Source organism: Schistocerca piceifrons, chromosome 2 (assembly GCF_021461385.2).
Source record: "Schistocerca piceifrons isolate TAMUIC-IGC-003096 chromosome 2, iqSchPice1.1, whole genome shotgun sequence".
NCBI lineage: Eukaryota > Metazoa > Arthropoda > Insecta > Orthoptera > Acrididae > Schistocerca > Schistocerca piceifrons.
The window spans coordinates 923,227,124-923,242,313 of NC_060139.1; the positions used below are offsets into that span (position 1 = coordinate 923,227,124).

A 15,190-nucleotide genomic window follows, 5' to 3' on the forward strand; every position below is an offset into this window, starting at 1 on the left:
ATTTTCTGAAGGATTAGGCAACGCTCACAATTTTACTATATTATTATGAAAGACAAAGCTCAGCCGAAATGTAGCACGGCGAGAACTGTTCTCATTGCATTACCGGACAAAGTAGCAGCTGAACTTAAAGAACTGAATCAGCTAGTCAATGGGCAAGTCCACTGGTTTTGCTCCTTCAGGTCACATTGTGTTGACTTTAAGTCTAAAGCCAACCCATAGCATTCTCTACCAAGGAATAAAACTATACAATAAATTAAAAAAAGAGATTAAAGAATACATATATATATACCAAGATAATATCTCTTCTCTCGGACATGTGACCATGCAGCTCGTTACAATGGAATTACAATGAAATGAACACCCTTAGCTGCTTACAGGCGTTGACATACTTCAACGGGGACAGATGAAAATGTCTTCCCCGACCGGGACTCGAACCCGTGATCTATTCCTTACATGGCAGACGCTCTATCCATCTAAGCCACCGAGAACACAGAGGATAGTGCTACTGCAGGGATTTATCTCTGGCACGCCTCCCGTCTTTGATAAAACGACGGTAATAAGAACATAATCCGAGGAAGCTTCTCACATCTCTAATGCTTTTAGAAATAGGAAATTCCGTTATAGATCTCACCTTTTCTAGGTCTGGCCCCACACCTTGGTTTGACACAAGGTGTCTAAGTATTTTGATTTCCTTTGCTCCAAAGAGACACTTTACTGGATTAAGTTTCAGTCTGCCTTGTTGGAAACACTTAAGAACGTCCCTCAGTCTTTTTTGTGTTCATCAAATGTCTCTGAGAACACTATAATGTCATCTAAATAACAAAGACACATCGTCCACTTCAGGTGACTTAGAACATTATCCATTGTCCGATCTAAACTTGCTGGTGCATTACACAAACCAAACGGCATTACCTTAAACTCACATAGGCCCTCAGAGGTAATGAATTCAGTTTTATCACGATCAGTATCCTGTACTTCGATTTGCCAGTATCCCGAGTACATGTCCATGGTTGAGAAAAACTTAGGCCCCTTCAGAAAATCTAGTGTATCGTCAATTTGTGGAAGAGGGTAAACGTCCTTTTTAGTTAGCTTATTCTGCTTCCTGTAATCAACACAAAAGCGCCAACTGTCATCCTTCTTCCTGACGAGAACCACTAGTGACGACCATGACCTCTGCGAAGGCTGAATGATGTCATTCTTCATCATTATCTCTACCTCGTCGCGAATTATTCGGCGTTCTGTTGCTGACACTCGGTATGCTCTCTGGCTTATTGGTTGATGGTCTCCAGTGCTAATCCAGTGCTTCACCGTTTATTTGTCTAATTTGCTCTTCACCTGTAGATTGAAGCATTAAGAGAACTCTGGAAGAATGGCAAGTATCTTCTTCTGTTGTTCCTCGGTGACATCTGGTGATTGTCGAGCTAGAAGATCTTGTCTCGTATTGGTAGTACCGATTTCGGCCACAGACTCGGCATGGGAGGTTTCTATGACGCTCAGCTCTTCGGCAATTAACGGTTCAGCGTTTGCTATGCACATGCGTCTTGCAAGGATCTGCGGGTCTCGGCGACAGTTAACTGTCCACAATTCACCTAATCCGTTCTTAAACGAGACAACAGAGGCTGGGATGACCAAGTTATTCTTCAGTGGACTGCTTCTCTAGCATTCCACTACAAGATCCATTGGTTGATGCATAGCATGACACACGACAGTTACCTTTCTAGCGCTGACTGCAGGAATGTGATCACTTGTTTCAGTACACATAGTCTCCACACACTCTGATGCGCATCTTCCTGTCCACAGTATCTCATCTTGTCTAGCATAAACTTCGAGCGACCACAATCTGTAATTGCCTGAGAAGTTTTCAGAAAGTCCCATCCGAGATTGACGTCATGACTGCACTCCTGTAAGACGATGAATTCTAAGGGCTGTGTATGGCCACTTATACGCAAACGAATGACGCATCTTCCTGTAGGTTTTACATATTTCCCATTAGCGACCTTCAGCAGAAATGTTTTGTTGTCTACGAGTACGGTTTTCTGCAACTGGCAACGGCACTTCTCCGAAATGACTGACTGTGATACTCCGGAGTCCACAAGAGCTTTGGCTGGTCGGCCATCCAAGGGGATATCGAGATAGTTTTCCTATAATTTTTTATCTTCGGCGACCTCACGTGCAAGGAAGGTCGCACCAATTAGTTTTCCAGGTTGCGGCGGCTAGGTGATCGGCTGGAGCTTCTAAACGGTGATGGAGACTTTGATCGGCGTGTTGGGGAGCGTCCTCTCCAGCGGACAGCTTGCGGTGATGGTGACCTACGTCGTACTGAACCCACATCTTCTTGTTCATCTTCGTCGTCCCGGAGTTGGCGCCGGCTAAGATCGGTCTGCTGTCTTCTGATGTGGGCGTCATCAAATACTCACAGCCTTTCTCGACAATAGTTCACCACATGTCCCGGTCTTCCGCAGTGGAAACATACGGGTTGGTTATCCTGGGTTCTCCAGCCGTCAGTCTTCATTGGTGCCAAACACCTTCCTCATGCGGCATTGAAGGAGCGTAACTTTTCCTGGGTCTCAACTCTTTGGCCGATTTAAAGGGAAATGAAGGACGAGAGATTTGGTTCAATGTGTGTTGCACTTCCTCCCTTATGACCTCTTGAAGCGTCTCGGTCTTATGCTCGCCGTGCAAACCAAGTGACTTCTGAACTTACTCTCTCACTATCTGACGAAGAACATGTGTGGAATCAGTTTCTCCCACCATCACAGACATCGATACGACATTTGGAAGTCGTTTAAGCTTCTCGCGTGTAATTCCGGTACCGGAAACGTATCAGTCGAAATTTATGAGCGAAATCCATTTTGATACCTTTGATGGTGGAATAAATGTACTGGCATTATTGTTGCGAAGGTTGTAGGGTAGGCAACTTTCAGATGTGGTAGTATGTACCAAACAGAGAAAAAATATCCAGTAAATACACTCCTGGAAATAGAAAAAAGAACACATTGACACCGGTGTGTCAGACCCACCATACTTGCTCCGGACACTGCGAGAGGGCTGTACAAGCAATGATCACACGCACGGCACAGCGGACACACCAGGAACCGCGGTGTTGGCCGTCGAATGGCGCTAGCTGCGCAGCATTTGTGCACCGCCGCCGTCAGTGTCAGCCAGTTTGCCGTGGCATACGGAGCTCCATCGCAGTCTTTAATACTGGTAGCATACCGCGACAGCGAGGACGTGAACCGTATGTGCAGTTGACGGACTTTGAGCGAGGGCGTATAGTGGGCATGCGGGAGGCCGGGTGGACGTACCGCCGAATTGCTCAACACGTGGGGCGTGAGGTCTCCACAGTACATCGATGTTATCGCCAGTGGTCGGCGGAAGGTGCACGTGCCCGTCGACCAGGGACCGGACCGCAGCGACGCACGGATGCACGCCAAGACCGTAGGATCCTACGCAGTGCCGTAGGGGACCGCACCGCCACTTCCCAGCAAATTAGGGACACTGTTGCTCCTGGGGTATCGGCGAGGACCATTCGCAACCGTCTCCATGAAGCTGGGCTACGGTCCCGCACACCGTTAGGCCGTCTTCCGCTCACGCCCCAACATCGTGCAGCCCGCCTCCAGTGGTGTCGCGACAGGCGTGAATGGAGGGACGAATGGAGACGTGTCGTCATCAGCGATGAGAGTCGCTTCTGCCTTGGTGCCAATGCGTGTTTGGCGCCGTGCAGGTGAGCGCCATAATCAGGACTGCATACGACCGAGGCACACAGGGCCAACACCCGGCATCATGGTGTGGGGAGCGATCTCCTATACTGGCCGTACACCACTGGTGATCGTCGAGGGGACACTGAATAGTGCACGGTACATCCAAACCGTCATCGAACCCATCGTTCTACCATTCCTAGACCGGCAAGGGAACTTGCTGTTCCAACAGGACAAAGCACGTCCGCATGTATCCCGTGCCACCCAACGTGCTCTAGAAGGTGTAAGTCAACTACCCTGTCCAGCAAGATCTCCGGATCTGTCCCCCATTGAGCATGTTTGGGACTGGATGAAGCGTCGTCTCACGCGGTCTGCACGTCCAGCACGAACGCTGGTCCAACTGAGGCGCCAGGTGGAAATGGCATGGCAAGCCGTTCCACAGGACTACATCCAGCATCGCTACGATCGTCTCCATGGGAGAATAGCAGCCTGCATTGCTGCGAAAGGTGGATATACACTGTACTAGTGCCGACATTGTGCATGCTCTGTTGCCTGTGTCTATGTGCCTGTGGTTCTGTCAGTGTGATCATGTGATGTATCTGACCCCAGGAATGTGTCAATAAAGTTTCCCCTTCCTGGGACAATGAATTCACGGTGTTCTTATTTTAATTTCCAGGAGTGTATGTGCTCTAACATGCATAACTTAAGAGTAACGAACACTTGTTCGGTAAATGAGATGTGATCCACAACACCGAAGATGAACAAGTACTCACAGCTCCTCAGTTATGCGTTTCAGAACTAATATTTCCTGCACATTTTTTCCTTAGAACATGTGTACCAAATATTCAAAACATTATTTTCTACGAGAGTGTCAAGCTATCCCGTAACGGTCAAAAGGATATGAAACAGTTAACTGAAAGTAATGTGGTTAAGGAATGGCTTAGAGCATGATTGTCTGATAGTTCATCATAAAAGATTCCATAAAACACGCGAACCAGGCGTTGCTAAAAACGACGTGGTTCGAAAAATTTGAAAGTAACTCTTTCGTCGTTCAGCAGTATACTTTCAGGGCAAAATTCGTGGAGGTGGTATGCGGTTTTCCCAAGAACTGGGAAGATACGCTGTTTCACCATTGCAAGAAGGTAAGTGGAAACACACAAAGAATTTAATGGAGAAGCTACAGTACGTATCTCAGCAGAACAGGCATAAGTTGCCCACTGTCTGCTGTCAGCAGAGAAAGTGTTCTTTGCTGTTTGGGAACGGGGAGGGGGCGGCTCCATTGAGAACATTGTGCAGTTAATTTTATGCTTTTAATAAAATCGTGCTGGAGGCGTTGAGCGATACCTGGGGCATCTAGAAGTACAGGGTCTTCTTCCCATTTCCTGGTACTTCGTTGTTATCGAATAATTTTTCATCTTTTATGACTGTCACCACTAATACTGCATACGCTGTTTTTCAGTGCTTTACTATGGTTTGTCATGAATTTTAAACGATCGTCAAAGTAATTCAGTCAGTACACGTAGTGTACAACTTGACGTGTATTATCGTTGAGAACATTGTCAGTGAGATGTCAGATTAGTTAAATTAATAGAATCGCCTCAAACAAAAGCGTTAAAATACGACTGCAAGGATAACACACGTATTTAAGGTATTTCTAAAATTTGAAAACGGACATACATAGAAATGTCGAACTTTTACTGTGGATATTTCAGGCAAGAACTAAATGCTTCTTACCACAAACTACATTTTGCAAAACGTAAGAGGAAAATCGTGGAACGAACCAGTTAGAAGGTACATGATCAGTAGAGTATTAGACGAGGAAAATCTGAAACTGTTATTTGCTACTTCATTTAAACATTCAACACCAACTGACGTAACTATCCAATGAAAATGTTCCACTTGTATAACACTATCAAAATTTTTTAAGATCACGATGCATTGTAAACAAAAGTGAAACTTTCTTAATTGGGAAACACAAAAGCTATGCAATATGACACTAAGCCCAATGTAATTAAAACCGAAGTTTTTTACCGCAGAAACTCAAAATCTACACAGTATGGTACTAAGCCCATGAATATGATGTATTAAAACTAAACTTCTCCCTAACAGGCCATGTAGGCCCAATGGTACTGACCGGCCGCCGTATCATCCTCAGGTCGTAGGCATCACTGGATGCGGAAATGGAGGGGCATGTGGTCAGCACACCGCTCTCCCGGTCGTATGTCAGTTTTCGAGACCGGAGCATCTACTTCTCAATCAAGTAGCTCCTCAATTTGCCTCACAAGGGCTGAGTGCAACCCGCTTACCAACAGCGCTCGGCAGACTGGATGGTCACCCATCCAAGTGCTAGCGCAGCCCGACAGCGCTTAACTTTGGTTATCTCACGGGAGCAGGTGTTACCACTGCGGCAAGGCATTTGGCGATCTAATGTATTGTTAAACCCTAATACCAAATTGGTTAGTGTCGCTGTAATTGTATATCCGAATTCAGTTCCATTTAAACAGCTTTGAACTTCTTATACATTCTTAACTGTAGTTTGGGAGAGCGAAATATTTTGAATTTGTTGGTATTTTTATATCCCTAACACAAATATTCTAAATCTGGTTGTCGTAGCTTTAGCTGTGTATCAGATCTCAGTTGTAGTTATATGTCAATGAATTGCTGATACCTAACTACGTATATCCAGCAAGACAATACAGCTTGGGCTTTGGGGATGTTTCTACATCGTGAGCATGAGTAGTAATGAGGATGATGAATCATAAAACAAAGCAGTTTTTCAATACTAAGCTGATTCCATCTTACTGTAAAGGCACCACAGTGTCTAGTGCGAGACATTTCGTCTCACTCGTTACCTGCAGCTCCGAAGGTGGACCATGAAACCAAACACCCCTCCACAGACTTGACAAGCCTTTGTAGATGCGTCAGTTATCGGAAACGCTGAAGTTTTTAAGGAATTCTCTCCCATTCATCCAGCTGTCTCAGATATATGTGTGGGTGTTACGCAGGACCTGGACTGGATCCTGGGACTTTTGACTTTCACGGGGAGTTCAGTCGGCAGAGCACTTGCCTGTGAAAATCTCCGCTAACTTTTCGGGTCACACGCAGTGAACATCTCTCAGCAGTCTCACATGGCTGCTGCAAAACAGATTGCTGTCTTGCATCCTTAAGGCCACGGACACAGCCATCCACTGTTGTGCTGCCTTAGCGCCAGCACCTAGCACTCTGCTCCCAATTGTGACAATCAATCTCCTCGCTGGAAGCAGCGCTCAATAAAGAATGATATTATTGAGTAGGCACTCTCGTAGCGGCCGCCCTGAAAGTACTGGTAGTGGTGTTGACTCTGCATCCCTGACCAATTACAGTACGTAAATAAGTATGTCACGTTCCTAATACTAAAGATAATTGTTGCCTATGGAATAACTGAATGGTGTGGCAGAAATGCTGTCGCAGTAAACTTGTGAACGTAAATGAAGTACACTACTGTTTGCTTCCAGCTAGGCTTTGTCCTGTGGGAGTCGAAGGACGAATGTTACCGTCACCAAACGGGTTAGTTATACAAGAACACTTTCCTTTCCATATTATCTGATCCTCTATAGCTTCGCCACTACTTTCGTTCTGCACACGACGCAGTCCGGCACGGTGCAGGATAGTTATAACTGAACTTTCGCTACTTGAGGCGGTACCCACGAAACACGAGTTATCGCAAGGCAATTGAAACATTCTAGAAATATTTTTAAGGAAAGGAGGAAGAGAAATAATGAATAAACGATTGACAGACACACATTTTATTTTCCACATGAGAGGGTTACATTTGTTAATTGCTTACGATGTTTACATTCCAGTCTATAAGCGTTGCTCTTTGTGACGAGTATCTGCATCCACGGTAGCCGGGAAACGCAGAAGAGTTTGCTCTTCAGTTGCTAGAAACAGCGGTGGACTATGGAACGTTCGGCGGTCGTGACCCACTCGTGCTCTGCTTGAATACCACACATTGCGTCCAGCGTTTCCACCCGTATTCATATAACGCCCCGATACTAGCGAAGAGAGGCAGTACTACTGCTGGTGTTTCACAAAATAGCTATGCGAGTTAAGACCAGCTCACCTTGTCTAGACTCATGTTGACTGTGTGCATCTATAATGCACAATTATGAGTGTCTTTCAATCGTACGTCGCAGTACCAGTACAGGCACCCAACTGTTAGTCATTTCACAAAAGGTGAAGAAAAAGTATCACACTCAACCATGTCTTCACACACTCAGTCACCTTCAAATTCAGTGACGCCCGGTATCAGAATGAAAGTGAAACCTGTTACATGTTCTTCGTCACCAAGACGAATTACCCTAACGTGAGCGTGACACGTAATAACAACAGTGGGGTGCACAATTGCAGTGCAGCGAAAAACTTCAGTGGTCGTCAAGCCTAAGGAATGTTTTTGATAAGGACAAGAAATCCACGATAACACACAACTGCCGTGGGTTTATACAGTATCTTGAGATTACTGAGTGTTAGTTACTTGCTTACTTCATGGATGGGTCTGATTCTGTTGTATAGAATACTGAGTGGCCTTTTCGGTAAGAGTTAGGCACTAATAAAACGAGTCTGTCAATACGTTCTTTCTTAATCTGTGTGTAGTTTACTACCACTTTCAGTATTGGAAGAATTCATTTCAGGCATCCCTTTCGAAGTACTAGAGGATGCAACGACTTCCCACTGTTCACATATTTTTGTGGCCACGAAATTATTTGATGCTTGCGAGAATAAGGCTACAGAGGGACATAAGTAAATCACCCCACCTACGTGACGTCTGACGTCTGCACGTGTGTAGTGAACAACTACTCCCTCAACAGAGTACGAGAAACATACATCTCTGCATACCCTGCTGCTCACATCATGAAACATATTCTTACATATCCTTTGGTTTGGTGCAAGCGATTTAGGAAATAATTTGAAACAATTTATAGCTCTTATAATGGAAACACGAGATATAAGTGATTTGAAATGAGCACTGATGATACATTTAAATAATGTTATCAATGATTGTTAATTATTTCTTGTTGTGTCTTCTCATGTAGATGGAAAAAATGGAATGAGCATTCTTTCAGTAAAGAAGAGCTTTTGTTGGAAGAGAAATGTCTACAATAGCTGCCAGAATAAAACTGACACTTATAATGATCAACATGTTCCTGTGATGGGTTGTTTTGTAGTAGCCACAAGAACGTGAGAGATGTGTTGGACAAATGGCAACAACATAGCCGAGTGAAGGCTATTGATCAGTACTATTAATGTTGAACGTGTATTGATTAACATGGTGGCAGAACTGAAAGCTTCATTTGCAGTACACTTTAGACATCAATAAGCTATTAGAAAACGAGATTGCGGCAAGTTGATAAGGCTGTCGTGGCTTAGGAAAACAAACGCCAATCCTGGGGCAGTCTACACGTATCGTAACGTCAGTTGAATTTAAGCATTTACGGGTGTTCCTCCGGTTTGAAAACGTCTCACTGTTAAGAGGATGCAAGGACGTCATAGAAAGTTTGCTCTGCTACTTCGTTTCATCGTGAGATTACTCAGTGACACTAGCCGACACTAAGCCATATATGTCAACATTAAACGCAGTGCCCGTGAGTTACAGGAAGAAGCGGATGACTTTTCGTGTCAGCTTTAAACCGATTTACAAAGTGTGGAAGGTATTGGGGCTGGTTCCTTTAACGGATGAAAGAAGATACAAGGCCTGTTGCAAATGTTGGGAAAAGAGTGTTTGCAATAAGTCATTGATAGTGCCAACTTTCTGGTTCTCAGTAACACTAACAGCTTCATTAGTGAATTTGGCTTCAAACATAATGGAATATCGTTCCATCTCTGATCTCATAACATTCACATATATCATCACAGATATTCTCCCATATTTTCAGTCGCTACTAACGACCGGCTTGTGCATCGTGACTGACTATCAAAAGCTGCGGCGCTACTTTAATCAGATCAAGTATACTGATGCTCATTTAATGTTTAAGAAAGAAGACAACATGAAAATGTTGGGAGGATTCCTGCTGGCTGTACACCTGGCTGTGGCAGTTGCAATATTCGCCACCAGTGCCCAAAATTCATACGGGATGTATTCGGGCCCGCTGATGATACATTTTTTGTTATCCGACTGTTTGACGACGTTGCAGTTCGTTTTGCTAGAACTCGAATTGTGGGTGCGGTTCCGCTCCCTCAATTCCCGCCTCACTGAGGTGATCCCAGCGTGCCTCACACCAGTGTCACTGCATCGGCCCATAGCGTCATTTTCGCCACCTCCTGGCAGACTTCACCAGTTGTTAGAGGCATACATGTCACTGTACTACGCTGAACAGCTGCTGCAGGACCATTTTGGAGGGCCGGTGGCTATCAGCGTAGCTCAGTCGGTGAGCTGCTCCACACGAAGTGCCTACGAAGTGCTGCTGAAACAGCTGAAACCTAAGTGGACATCACAGCTGCACCTCGGCCCCTCCGTGAGCAACACAGTCATGTGGCTGACGTTTCACTGGCTACGACTGTCCACGGTCGCTCTGTCGTGTGCGGCGGTGGAACAAGAGGCGGCTGCTACTATTGCCCTCTTCCTGAAGGCCTCTGTGGCGTCTGAGGGCCACTGTCCAGAACTGGAGGCCTTCTTGCCGCTCCTGGTACACAGTCCTCCACTGCGCTTCTCTGCCGCCGGCTTCTTCACGGTCGACCGGCGAGTGCTGGTGTCTGCATTAGCCATTGTCATCACATACGTCGTCATCATGGCTCAGGTTACCTCTGCACAGTAACTTGCTGCTCTGTAAGTAACCCATACAATGGCACATAGGGGTTTAACGTACTGACCAATGAGGGTAATTAGTAAATACTCTTGATCCAAGACTGATGTGAGAGCTTGTGCTGAAGCAGCCTAGCATGCCTTAAAAGTTTTCTTCTGCTTTGAGTAAATTATGAAGTCATAATGTGAGCTTTTCGCCGACGGCAACTGAGACCTGAATGTCATTGAGTGAGTGGAACTGATTAATGAATGTAAGCACCTATACACTAACGACATTTATAGTTATCGTTATAACTAATAAGCATAATATGCAAATGGATCCCTTGACGTCACCAATCTTGTTCACATTTCGTACCGCAGCTGTTACACGAAAGAAATTAATAGCATATAGAATAACCTCTAAAAAGTTCTTAAAATTACACAAAATAAAATAGTGAATTATTTTCATGTACCTCAGGTTCATATTATTTACAGATAAAGTAACCACCTGTGGTGTTTGTGATAATTTGACATACCTGCAATCAATTTTTCTCCTAGAATACGGTAAAGAGACATGCAAGTTACTATAGAAGTGGAACAAACACAGTTTTAATGCAGATGTTTCTATGGCAATTCATGTGACTCACTCGTGTTCCAAAACAAGTCCTTTCAAGCCAACGTTTGTCTAGGAAAGTGATTTGAACATCGATTGTGTTGGTGAAGTATGGAAAGGAAATATACGTTAACGAATTGTGGTTTGAATAATATCTTTATATAATCATTTCCACTGCCTGTGTATATTAACGCGCAATAAAGCACTATGCAAGTAACTATACTCGTACTTACTGTTGGTCTACATATTGTAACTCCACTATAATTTAATGTTTTTCTCGAGAAATGCAGAACTTTGCTGCTAAAGTATCTTCCTGTAGCCAAAAACAAGTACATTGTAGCCCAGACTGTAAAACAAAAGTTCATACAAAAATATGATCTGCAGCTTACTTGACTCAGAAGAGAATTAATAAAAATAAGATCATTAATTTCATCACATTGTTATTGTAACACACATAATTTTCCTACTGTATGCGACTTATAGATAGCAAATTTTTACGTCCGACTGGCGGAAATCCTATAGGCACTAACGGTATTATGGGAAACGTAGTGGAAGTATCGATGTCTGGAGACCATCTTTAGACTATGCTCTATTCTGTTTCATTACATCTATAAACATGTATTGGATGTGTTATCTCCCGTATGAACAATGCCTCTACAAGAGATGTTGTAACCCAATGCAGATTAGATGTTGACTAAGAGCGCTGGGACATTTTATTACTAACACTGTATTTTATTTTACCACTTGATACCTGGTAAAATTATAATAGAGTGACGTGCCTAAGTTTTTCGTTGTACATTTGTACACTGTCAGTCACATCAGTTTACGTTTTGTACTTTTAAGTTCAGTGATGAAGGTCAGATGTTATATTCCTTAACGCCACAGTTCCAGTAGTGTTATACTGCTCAGATTCCACAGTTTTAGTAGTGTCACATAAACTATTAAACACGGCTATGCGAGTATGTGACTGTTGTGTAATTATATGCCCTCATATTATTTCGAATTTTATAAACTACACACTTATTAAAACTACGAAATTTATGATGCATCCATCTTCAACACAATACCAAGTACAATGTATATTGTTCACACTGTTAGGTAACTCACATTCTGCTTCTTATTCTGCTTGCAATAATTTACGAAAGGTAAAACAACGTTTGATTTTTCTTTTTTAAGTTTAATTTTCAATACATTAAAAATAATTTTTAATAAATTATTCAACATTTGCAACATCCACTGTATTTTTAATGGCACAGTAAACATTAATAGTTTTCTAAAAAAGAACTTATGGTAACTGTTTCATAACAGCATTTCTAAATTTCGTAAACTTTGACCATTGCATGAATGTGTTAAGTCCGCCACTTGTTCTTCAGAACTACAATACTTTAACTCAAGGTAACATTTTCCGTATTCTTCAGTAACACAGAGTAATTTTACGTCTATACAAGATCTTCCCTCCCATGAACCATGGAACTTGCCGTTGGTAGGGAGGCTTACGTGCCTCAGCGATACATATAGCCATACCATAGGTGCTACCAGAAGGGAGGGGTATCTGCTGAGAGGCCAGACAAATCTGTGGTTCCTGAAGAGGGACAGCAGCGTTTTCAGTAGTAGCAAGGGCAATAGTCTGGATGACTGACTGATCTGGCCTTGTAACACTAAGCCAAACGGCCTTGCTGTGCTGATACTGCGAACGGCTGAAAGCGAGGGGAAACTACAGCTATAATTTTTCCTGAAGGCATTCAGCTTTACTGTATGGTTAAATGATGATGGAGTCCTGTTGAGTAAAATATTCCAGAGGTCAAATAGTCCCCCATTCGGATCTCCGGGCGGGGACTACTCAGGAGGACGCCGTTTTCACGAGAAAGAGAACTGGCGTTCTACAGATCAAAGCGTGGAATCTCAGATTCCTTAATTGGGCACATAAGTTAGAAAATTTAAAAAACGAAATTGATAAGTTAAAGGTAGATTATTGAAATTAGTGCAGTTTGGTTGCAGGAGGAGCAAGACTTCTGATCAGATGTCTATAGGGTTATAAATACAAAATCAAGTAGCGGTAATGCAGGGGTTGGTTTAATAATGAATAAGAAAAATTAGTGCAGGTAAGCTATTACAAACAGCATAGTGGGCGCATTATTGTGGCCAAGATAGTCACGATGCCACCGCCTACCATAGTAGTACAAGTTTTTATGCCAACTAGCTCCGCAGATGACGAAGAGATTGATGAAATGTATGATGAGATAAAAGAAATTATTCAGATACGGACGGGAGACGAAAATTTAAGTCATGGGTGACTTGAATTCGATAGTAGGAAAAGGAAGAGAAGCAAACGTAGTAGATGGATATGGAATGGGGGTAAGGAATGAAAGAGGGCGCCGCCTGGTAGAATTTTGCACAGAGCGTAACTTTATCACAGCTAATACTTGATTCAATGTTCATGAAAGAAGGTTGTATACATGGAAGAGGCCTGGACATACTGGAAGGTTTCCGATAGATTATATAATGGTAAAACGGAGATTTAGGAATTGGGTATTAAATTATAAGACATTTTCATGCGCATATGTGGACTCTGACCACAATCTATTGGTTATGAACTGTAGATTAAAACTGAAGAAACTGCAAAAAGGTGGGAATTTAAAGAGACGGTATCTGGATAAAATGACAGAACCTGAGGTTGTAAAGAGTTTCAGAGAGGGCAATAGGGAACTATTTAGAAGAATGGGGAAAGAAATACAGTAGATGAAGAATGGGTAACTTTGAGGGATGAAATAGTGAAGGCAACAGAGGGTCGAGTAGATAAAAAGACGAGGGCTAGTAGTCATCCTTGGGTAACAGAAGAAATATTGAATTTAATTAATGAATGGAGAAAATACGAAAATGCATTAATGAAACAGGCGAAAAGGAATACAAGTCTGTCAAAAATGAGATCGACGGAAGTGAAAAATGGCTGAGCAGGGATGGCTAAATGTAAGGATGTAGAGGCATGCATCACGAGGGGTATGCTAGATACTGCCTACAGCAAAATTAAATAGACCTTTGGAGAAAAGAGAACCATTTGCGTGAATATCAAGAGCTCAGTTGGAAACTCAGTTCTTATCAAAGGAGGGAAAGCAGAAAGGTGGAAGGAGTAAATAGAGGGTCTATACAACGGCGATGTACTTGAGGACAATATTATGGAAATGGAAGAGGATGTATATGAAGATTAAATAGGAGATATAATAATGCGTGAAGAGTTTGACACACGGTGAAATACCTACGTCGAAACACGGCCCCAGGAGTAGACAACATTCCATTAGAGCTACTGATGGTCTTGAGAGTGTCAGCCCTGACAAAACTCTACAATCTGGTGACCAAGATGTATGAAACAGGCGAACTACCCTCAGACTTCAAGAAGAAAATAATAATTCCAATTGCAAAGAAAGCAGTTGTGGACAGATGTGAAAATTACCGAACTATCAGTTTAATAAGTCACAGCTGGAAATTCTAACAATGATTCTGTGCAGACAAATGGAAAAACTGGGAGAAACTGACCTCGCAGATGATCAGTTTGGATTACGTACTTTTCTATCATTTGTAGACTTAGAGAAAGCTTTTGACAATGTTGACTGGAATACTCTCTTTCAAATTTTGAAGGTGGCAGGGGTCAAATACAGGGAGCGAAATGCTATTTACAATTTGTACAGAAACCAGATGGCAGTTATAAGAGTCGAGGGGCCTGAAAGGGAAGCATGGGTTGGGAAGGGAGTGAGACAGGGTTGTAGCCTATCCCCGATGCTATTCAATGTATATATTGTGCAAGCAGTAAAGGAAACAAAAGAAAAATTCGGAGTAGGAATTAAAATCCATAGACAAGAAACAAAATCTTTGAGGTTCGATGACATTGTAATTATGTCAGAGAGAGAGCAAAGGACCTGCAAGAGCAGTTGAACAGAATGGACAGTGTCTTGAAAGGAGTATGTAAGATGTACATCAATAAAGGCAAAACAAGGATAATGGAATGTAATCGAATGAAATTGGGTGTTGCTGAGGGAATTAGATTATGAAATGAGGCACTTAAAGTAGTAAATGAGTTTTGCTATGTGGCAAGCAAAATAACTGATGATGGTCGAAGTAGAGAGGATA

The 15,190-nt window shown here is 43.0% G+C and overlaps 1 protein-coding gene across 1 annotated transcript; it reads left to right on the forward strand.

Moving 5' to 3' along the window:
- The first annotated feature begins 9,538 nt into the window (after positions 1-9,538).
- Positions 9,539-10,489, forward strand: LOC124775984 (putative gustatory receptor 39b). The gene has a single exon (XM_047250825.1). The coding sequence runs from the start codon at positions 9,539-9,541 to the stop codon at positions 10,487-10,489; it is 951 nt and encodes a 316-aa protein (XP_047106781.1).
- The last annotated feature ends 4,701 nt before the right edge of the window (positions 10,490-15,190 follow it).

Excerpts from the sequence above, each read along its gene's own strand:
- LOC124775984 (XM_047250825.1), top strand. The coding sequence starts at position 9,539 with ATGGAATATCGTTCCATCTCTGATCTCATAACATTCACATATATCATC.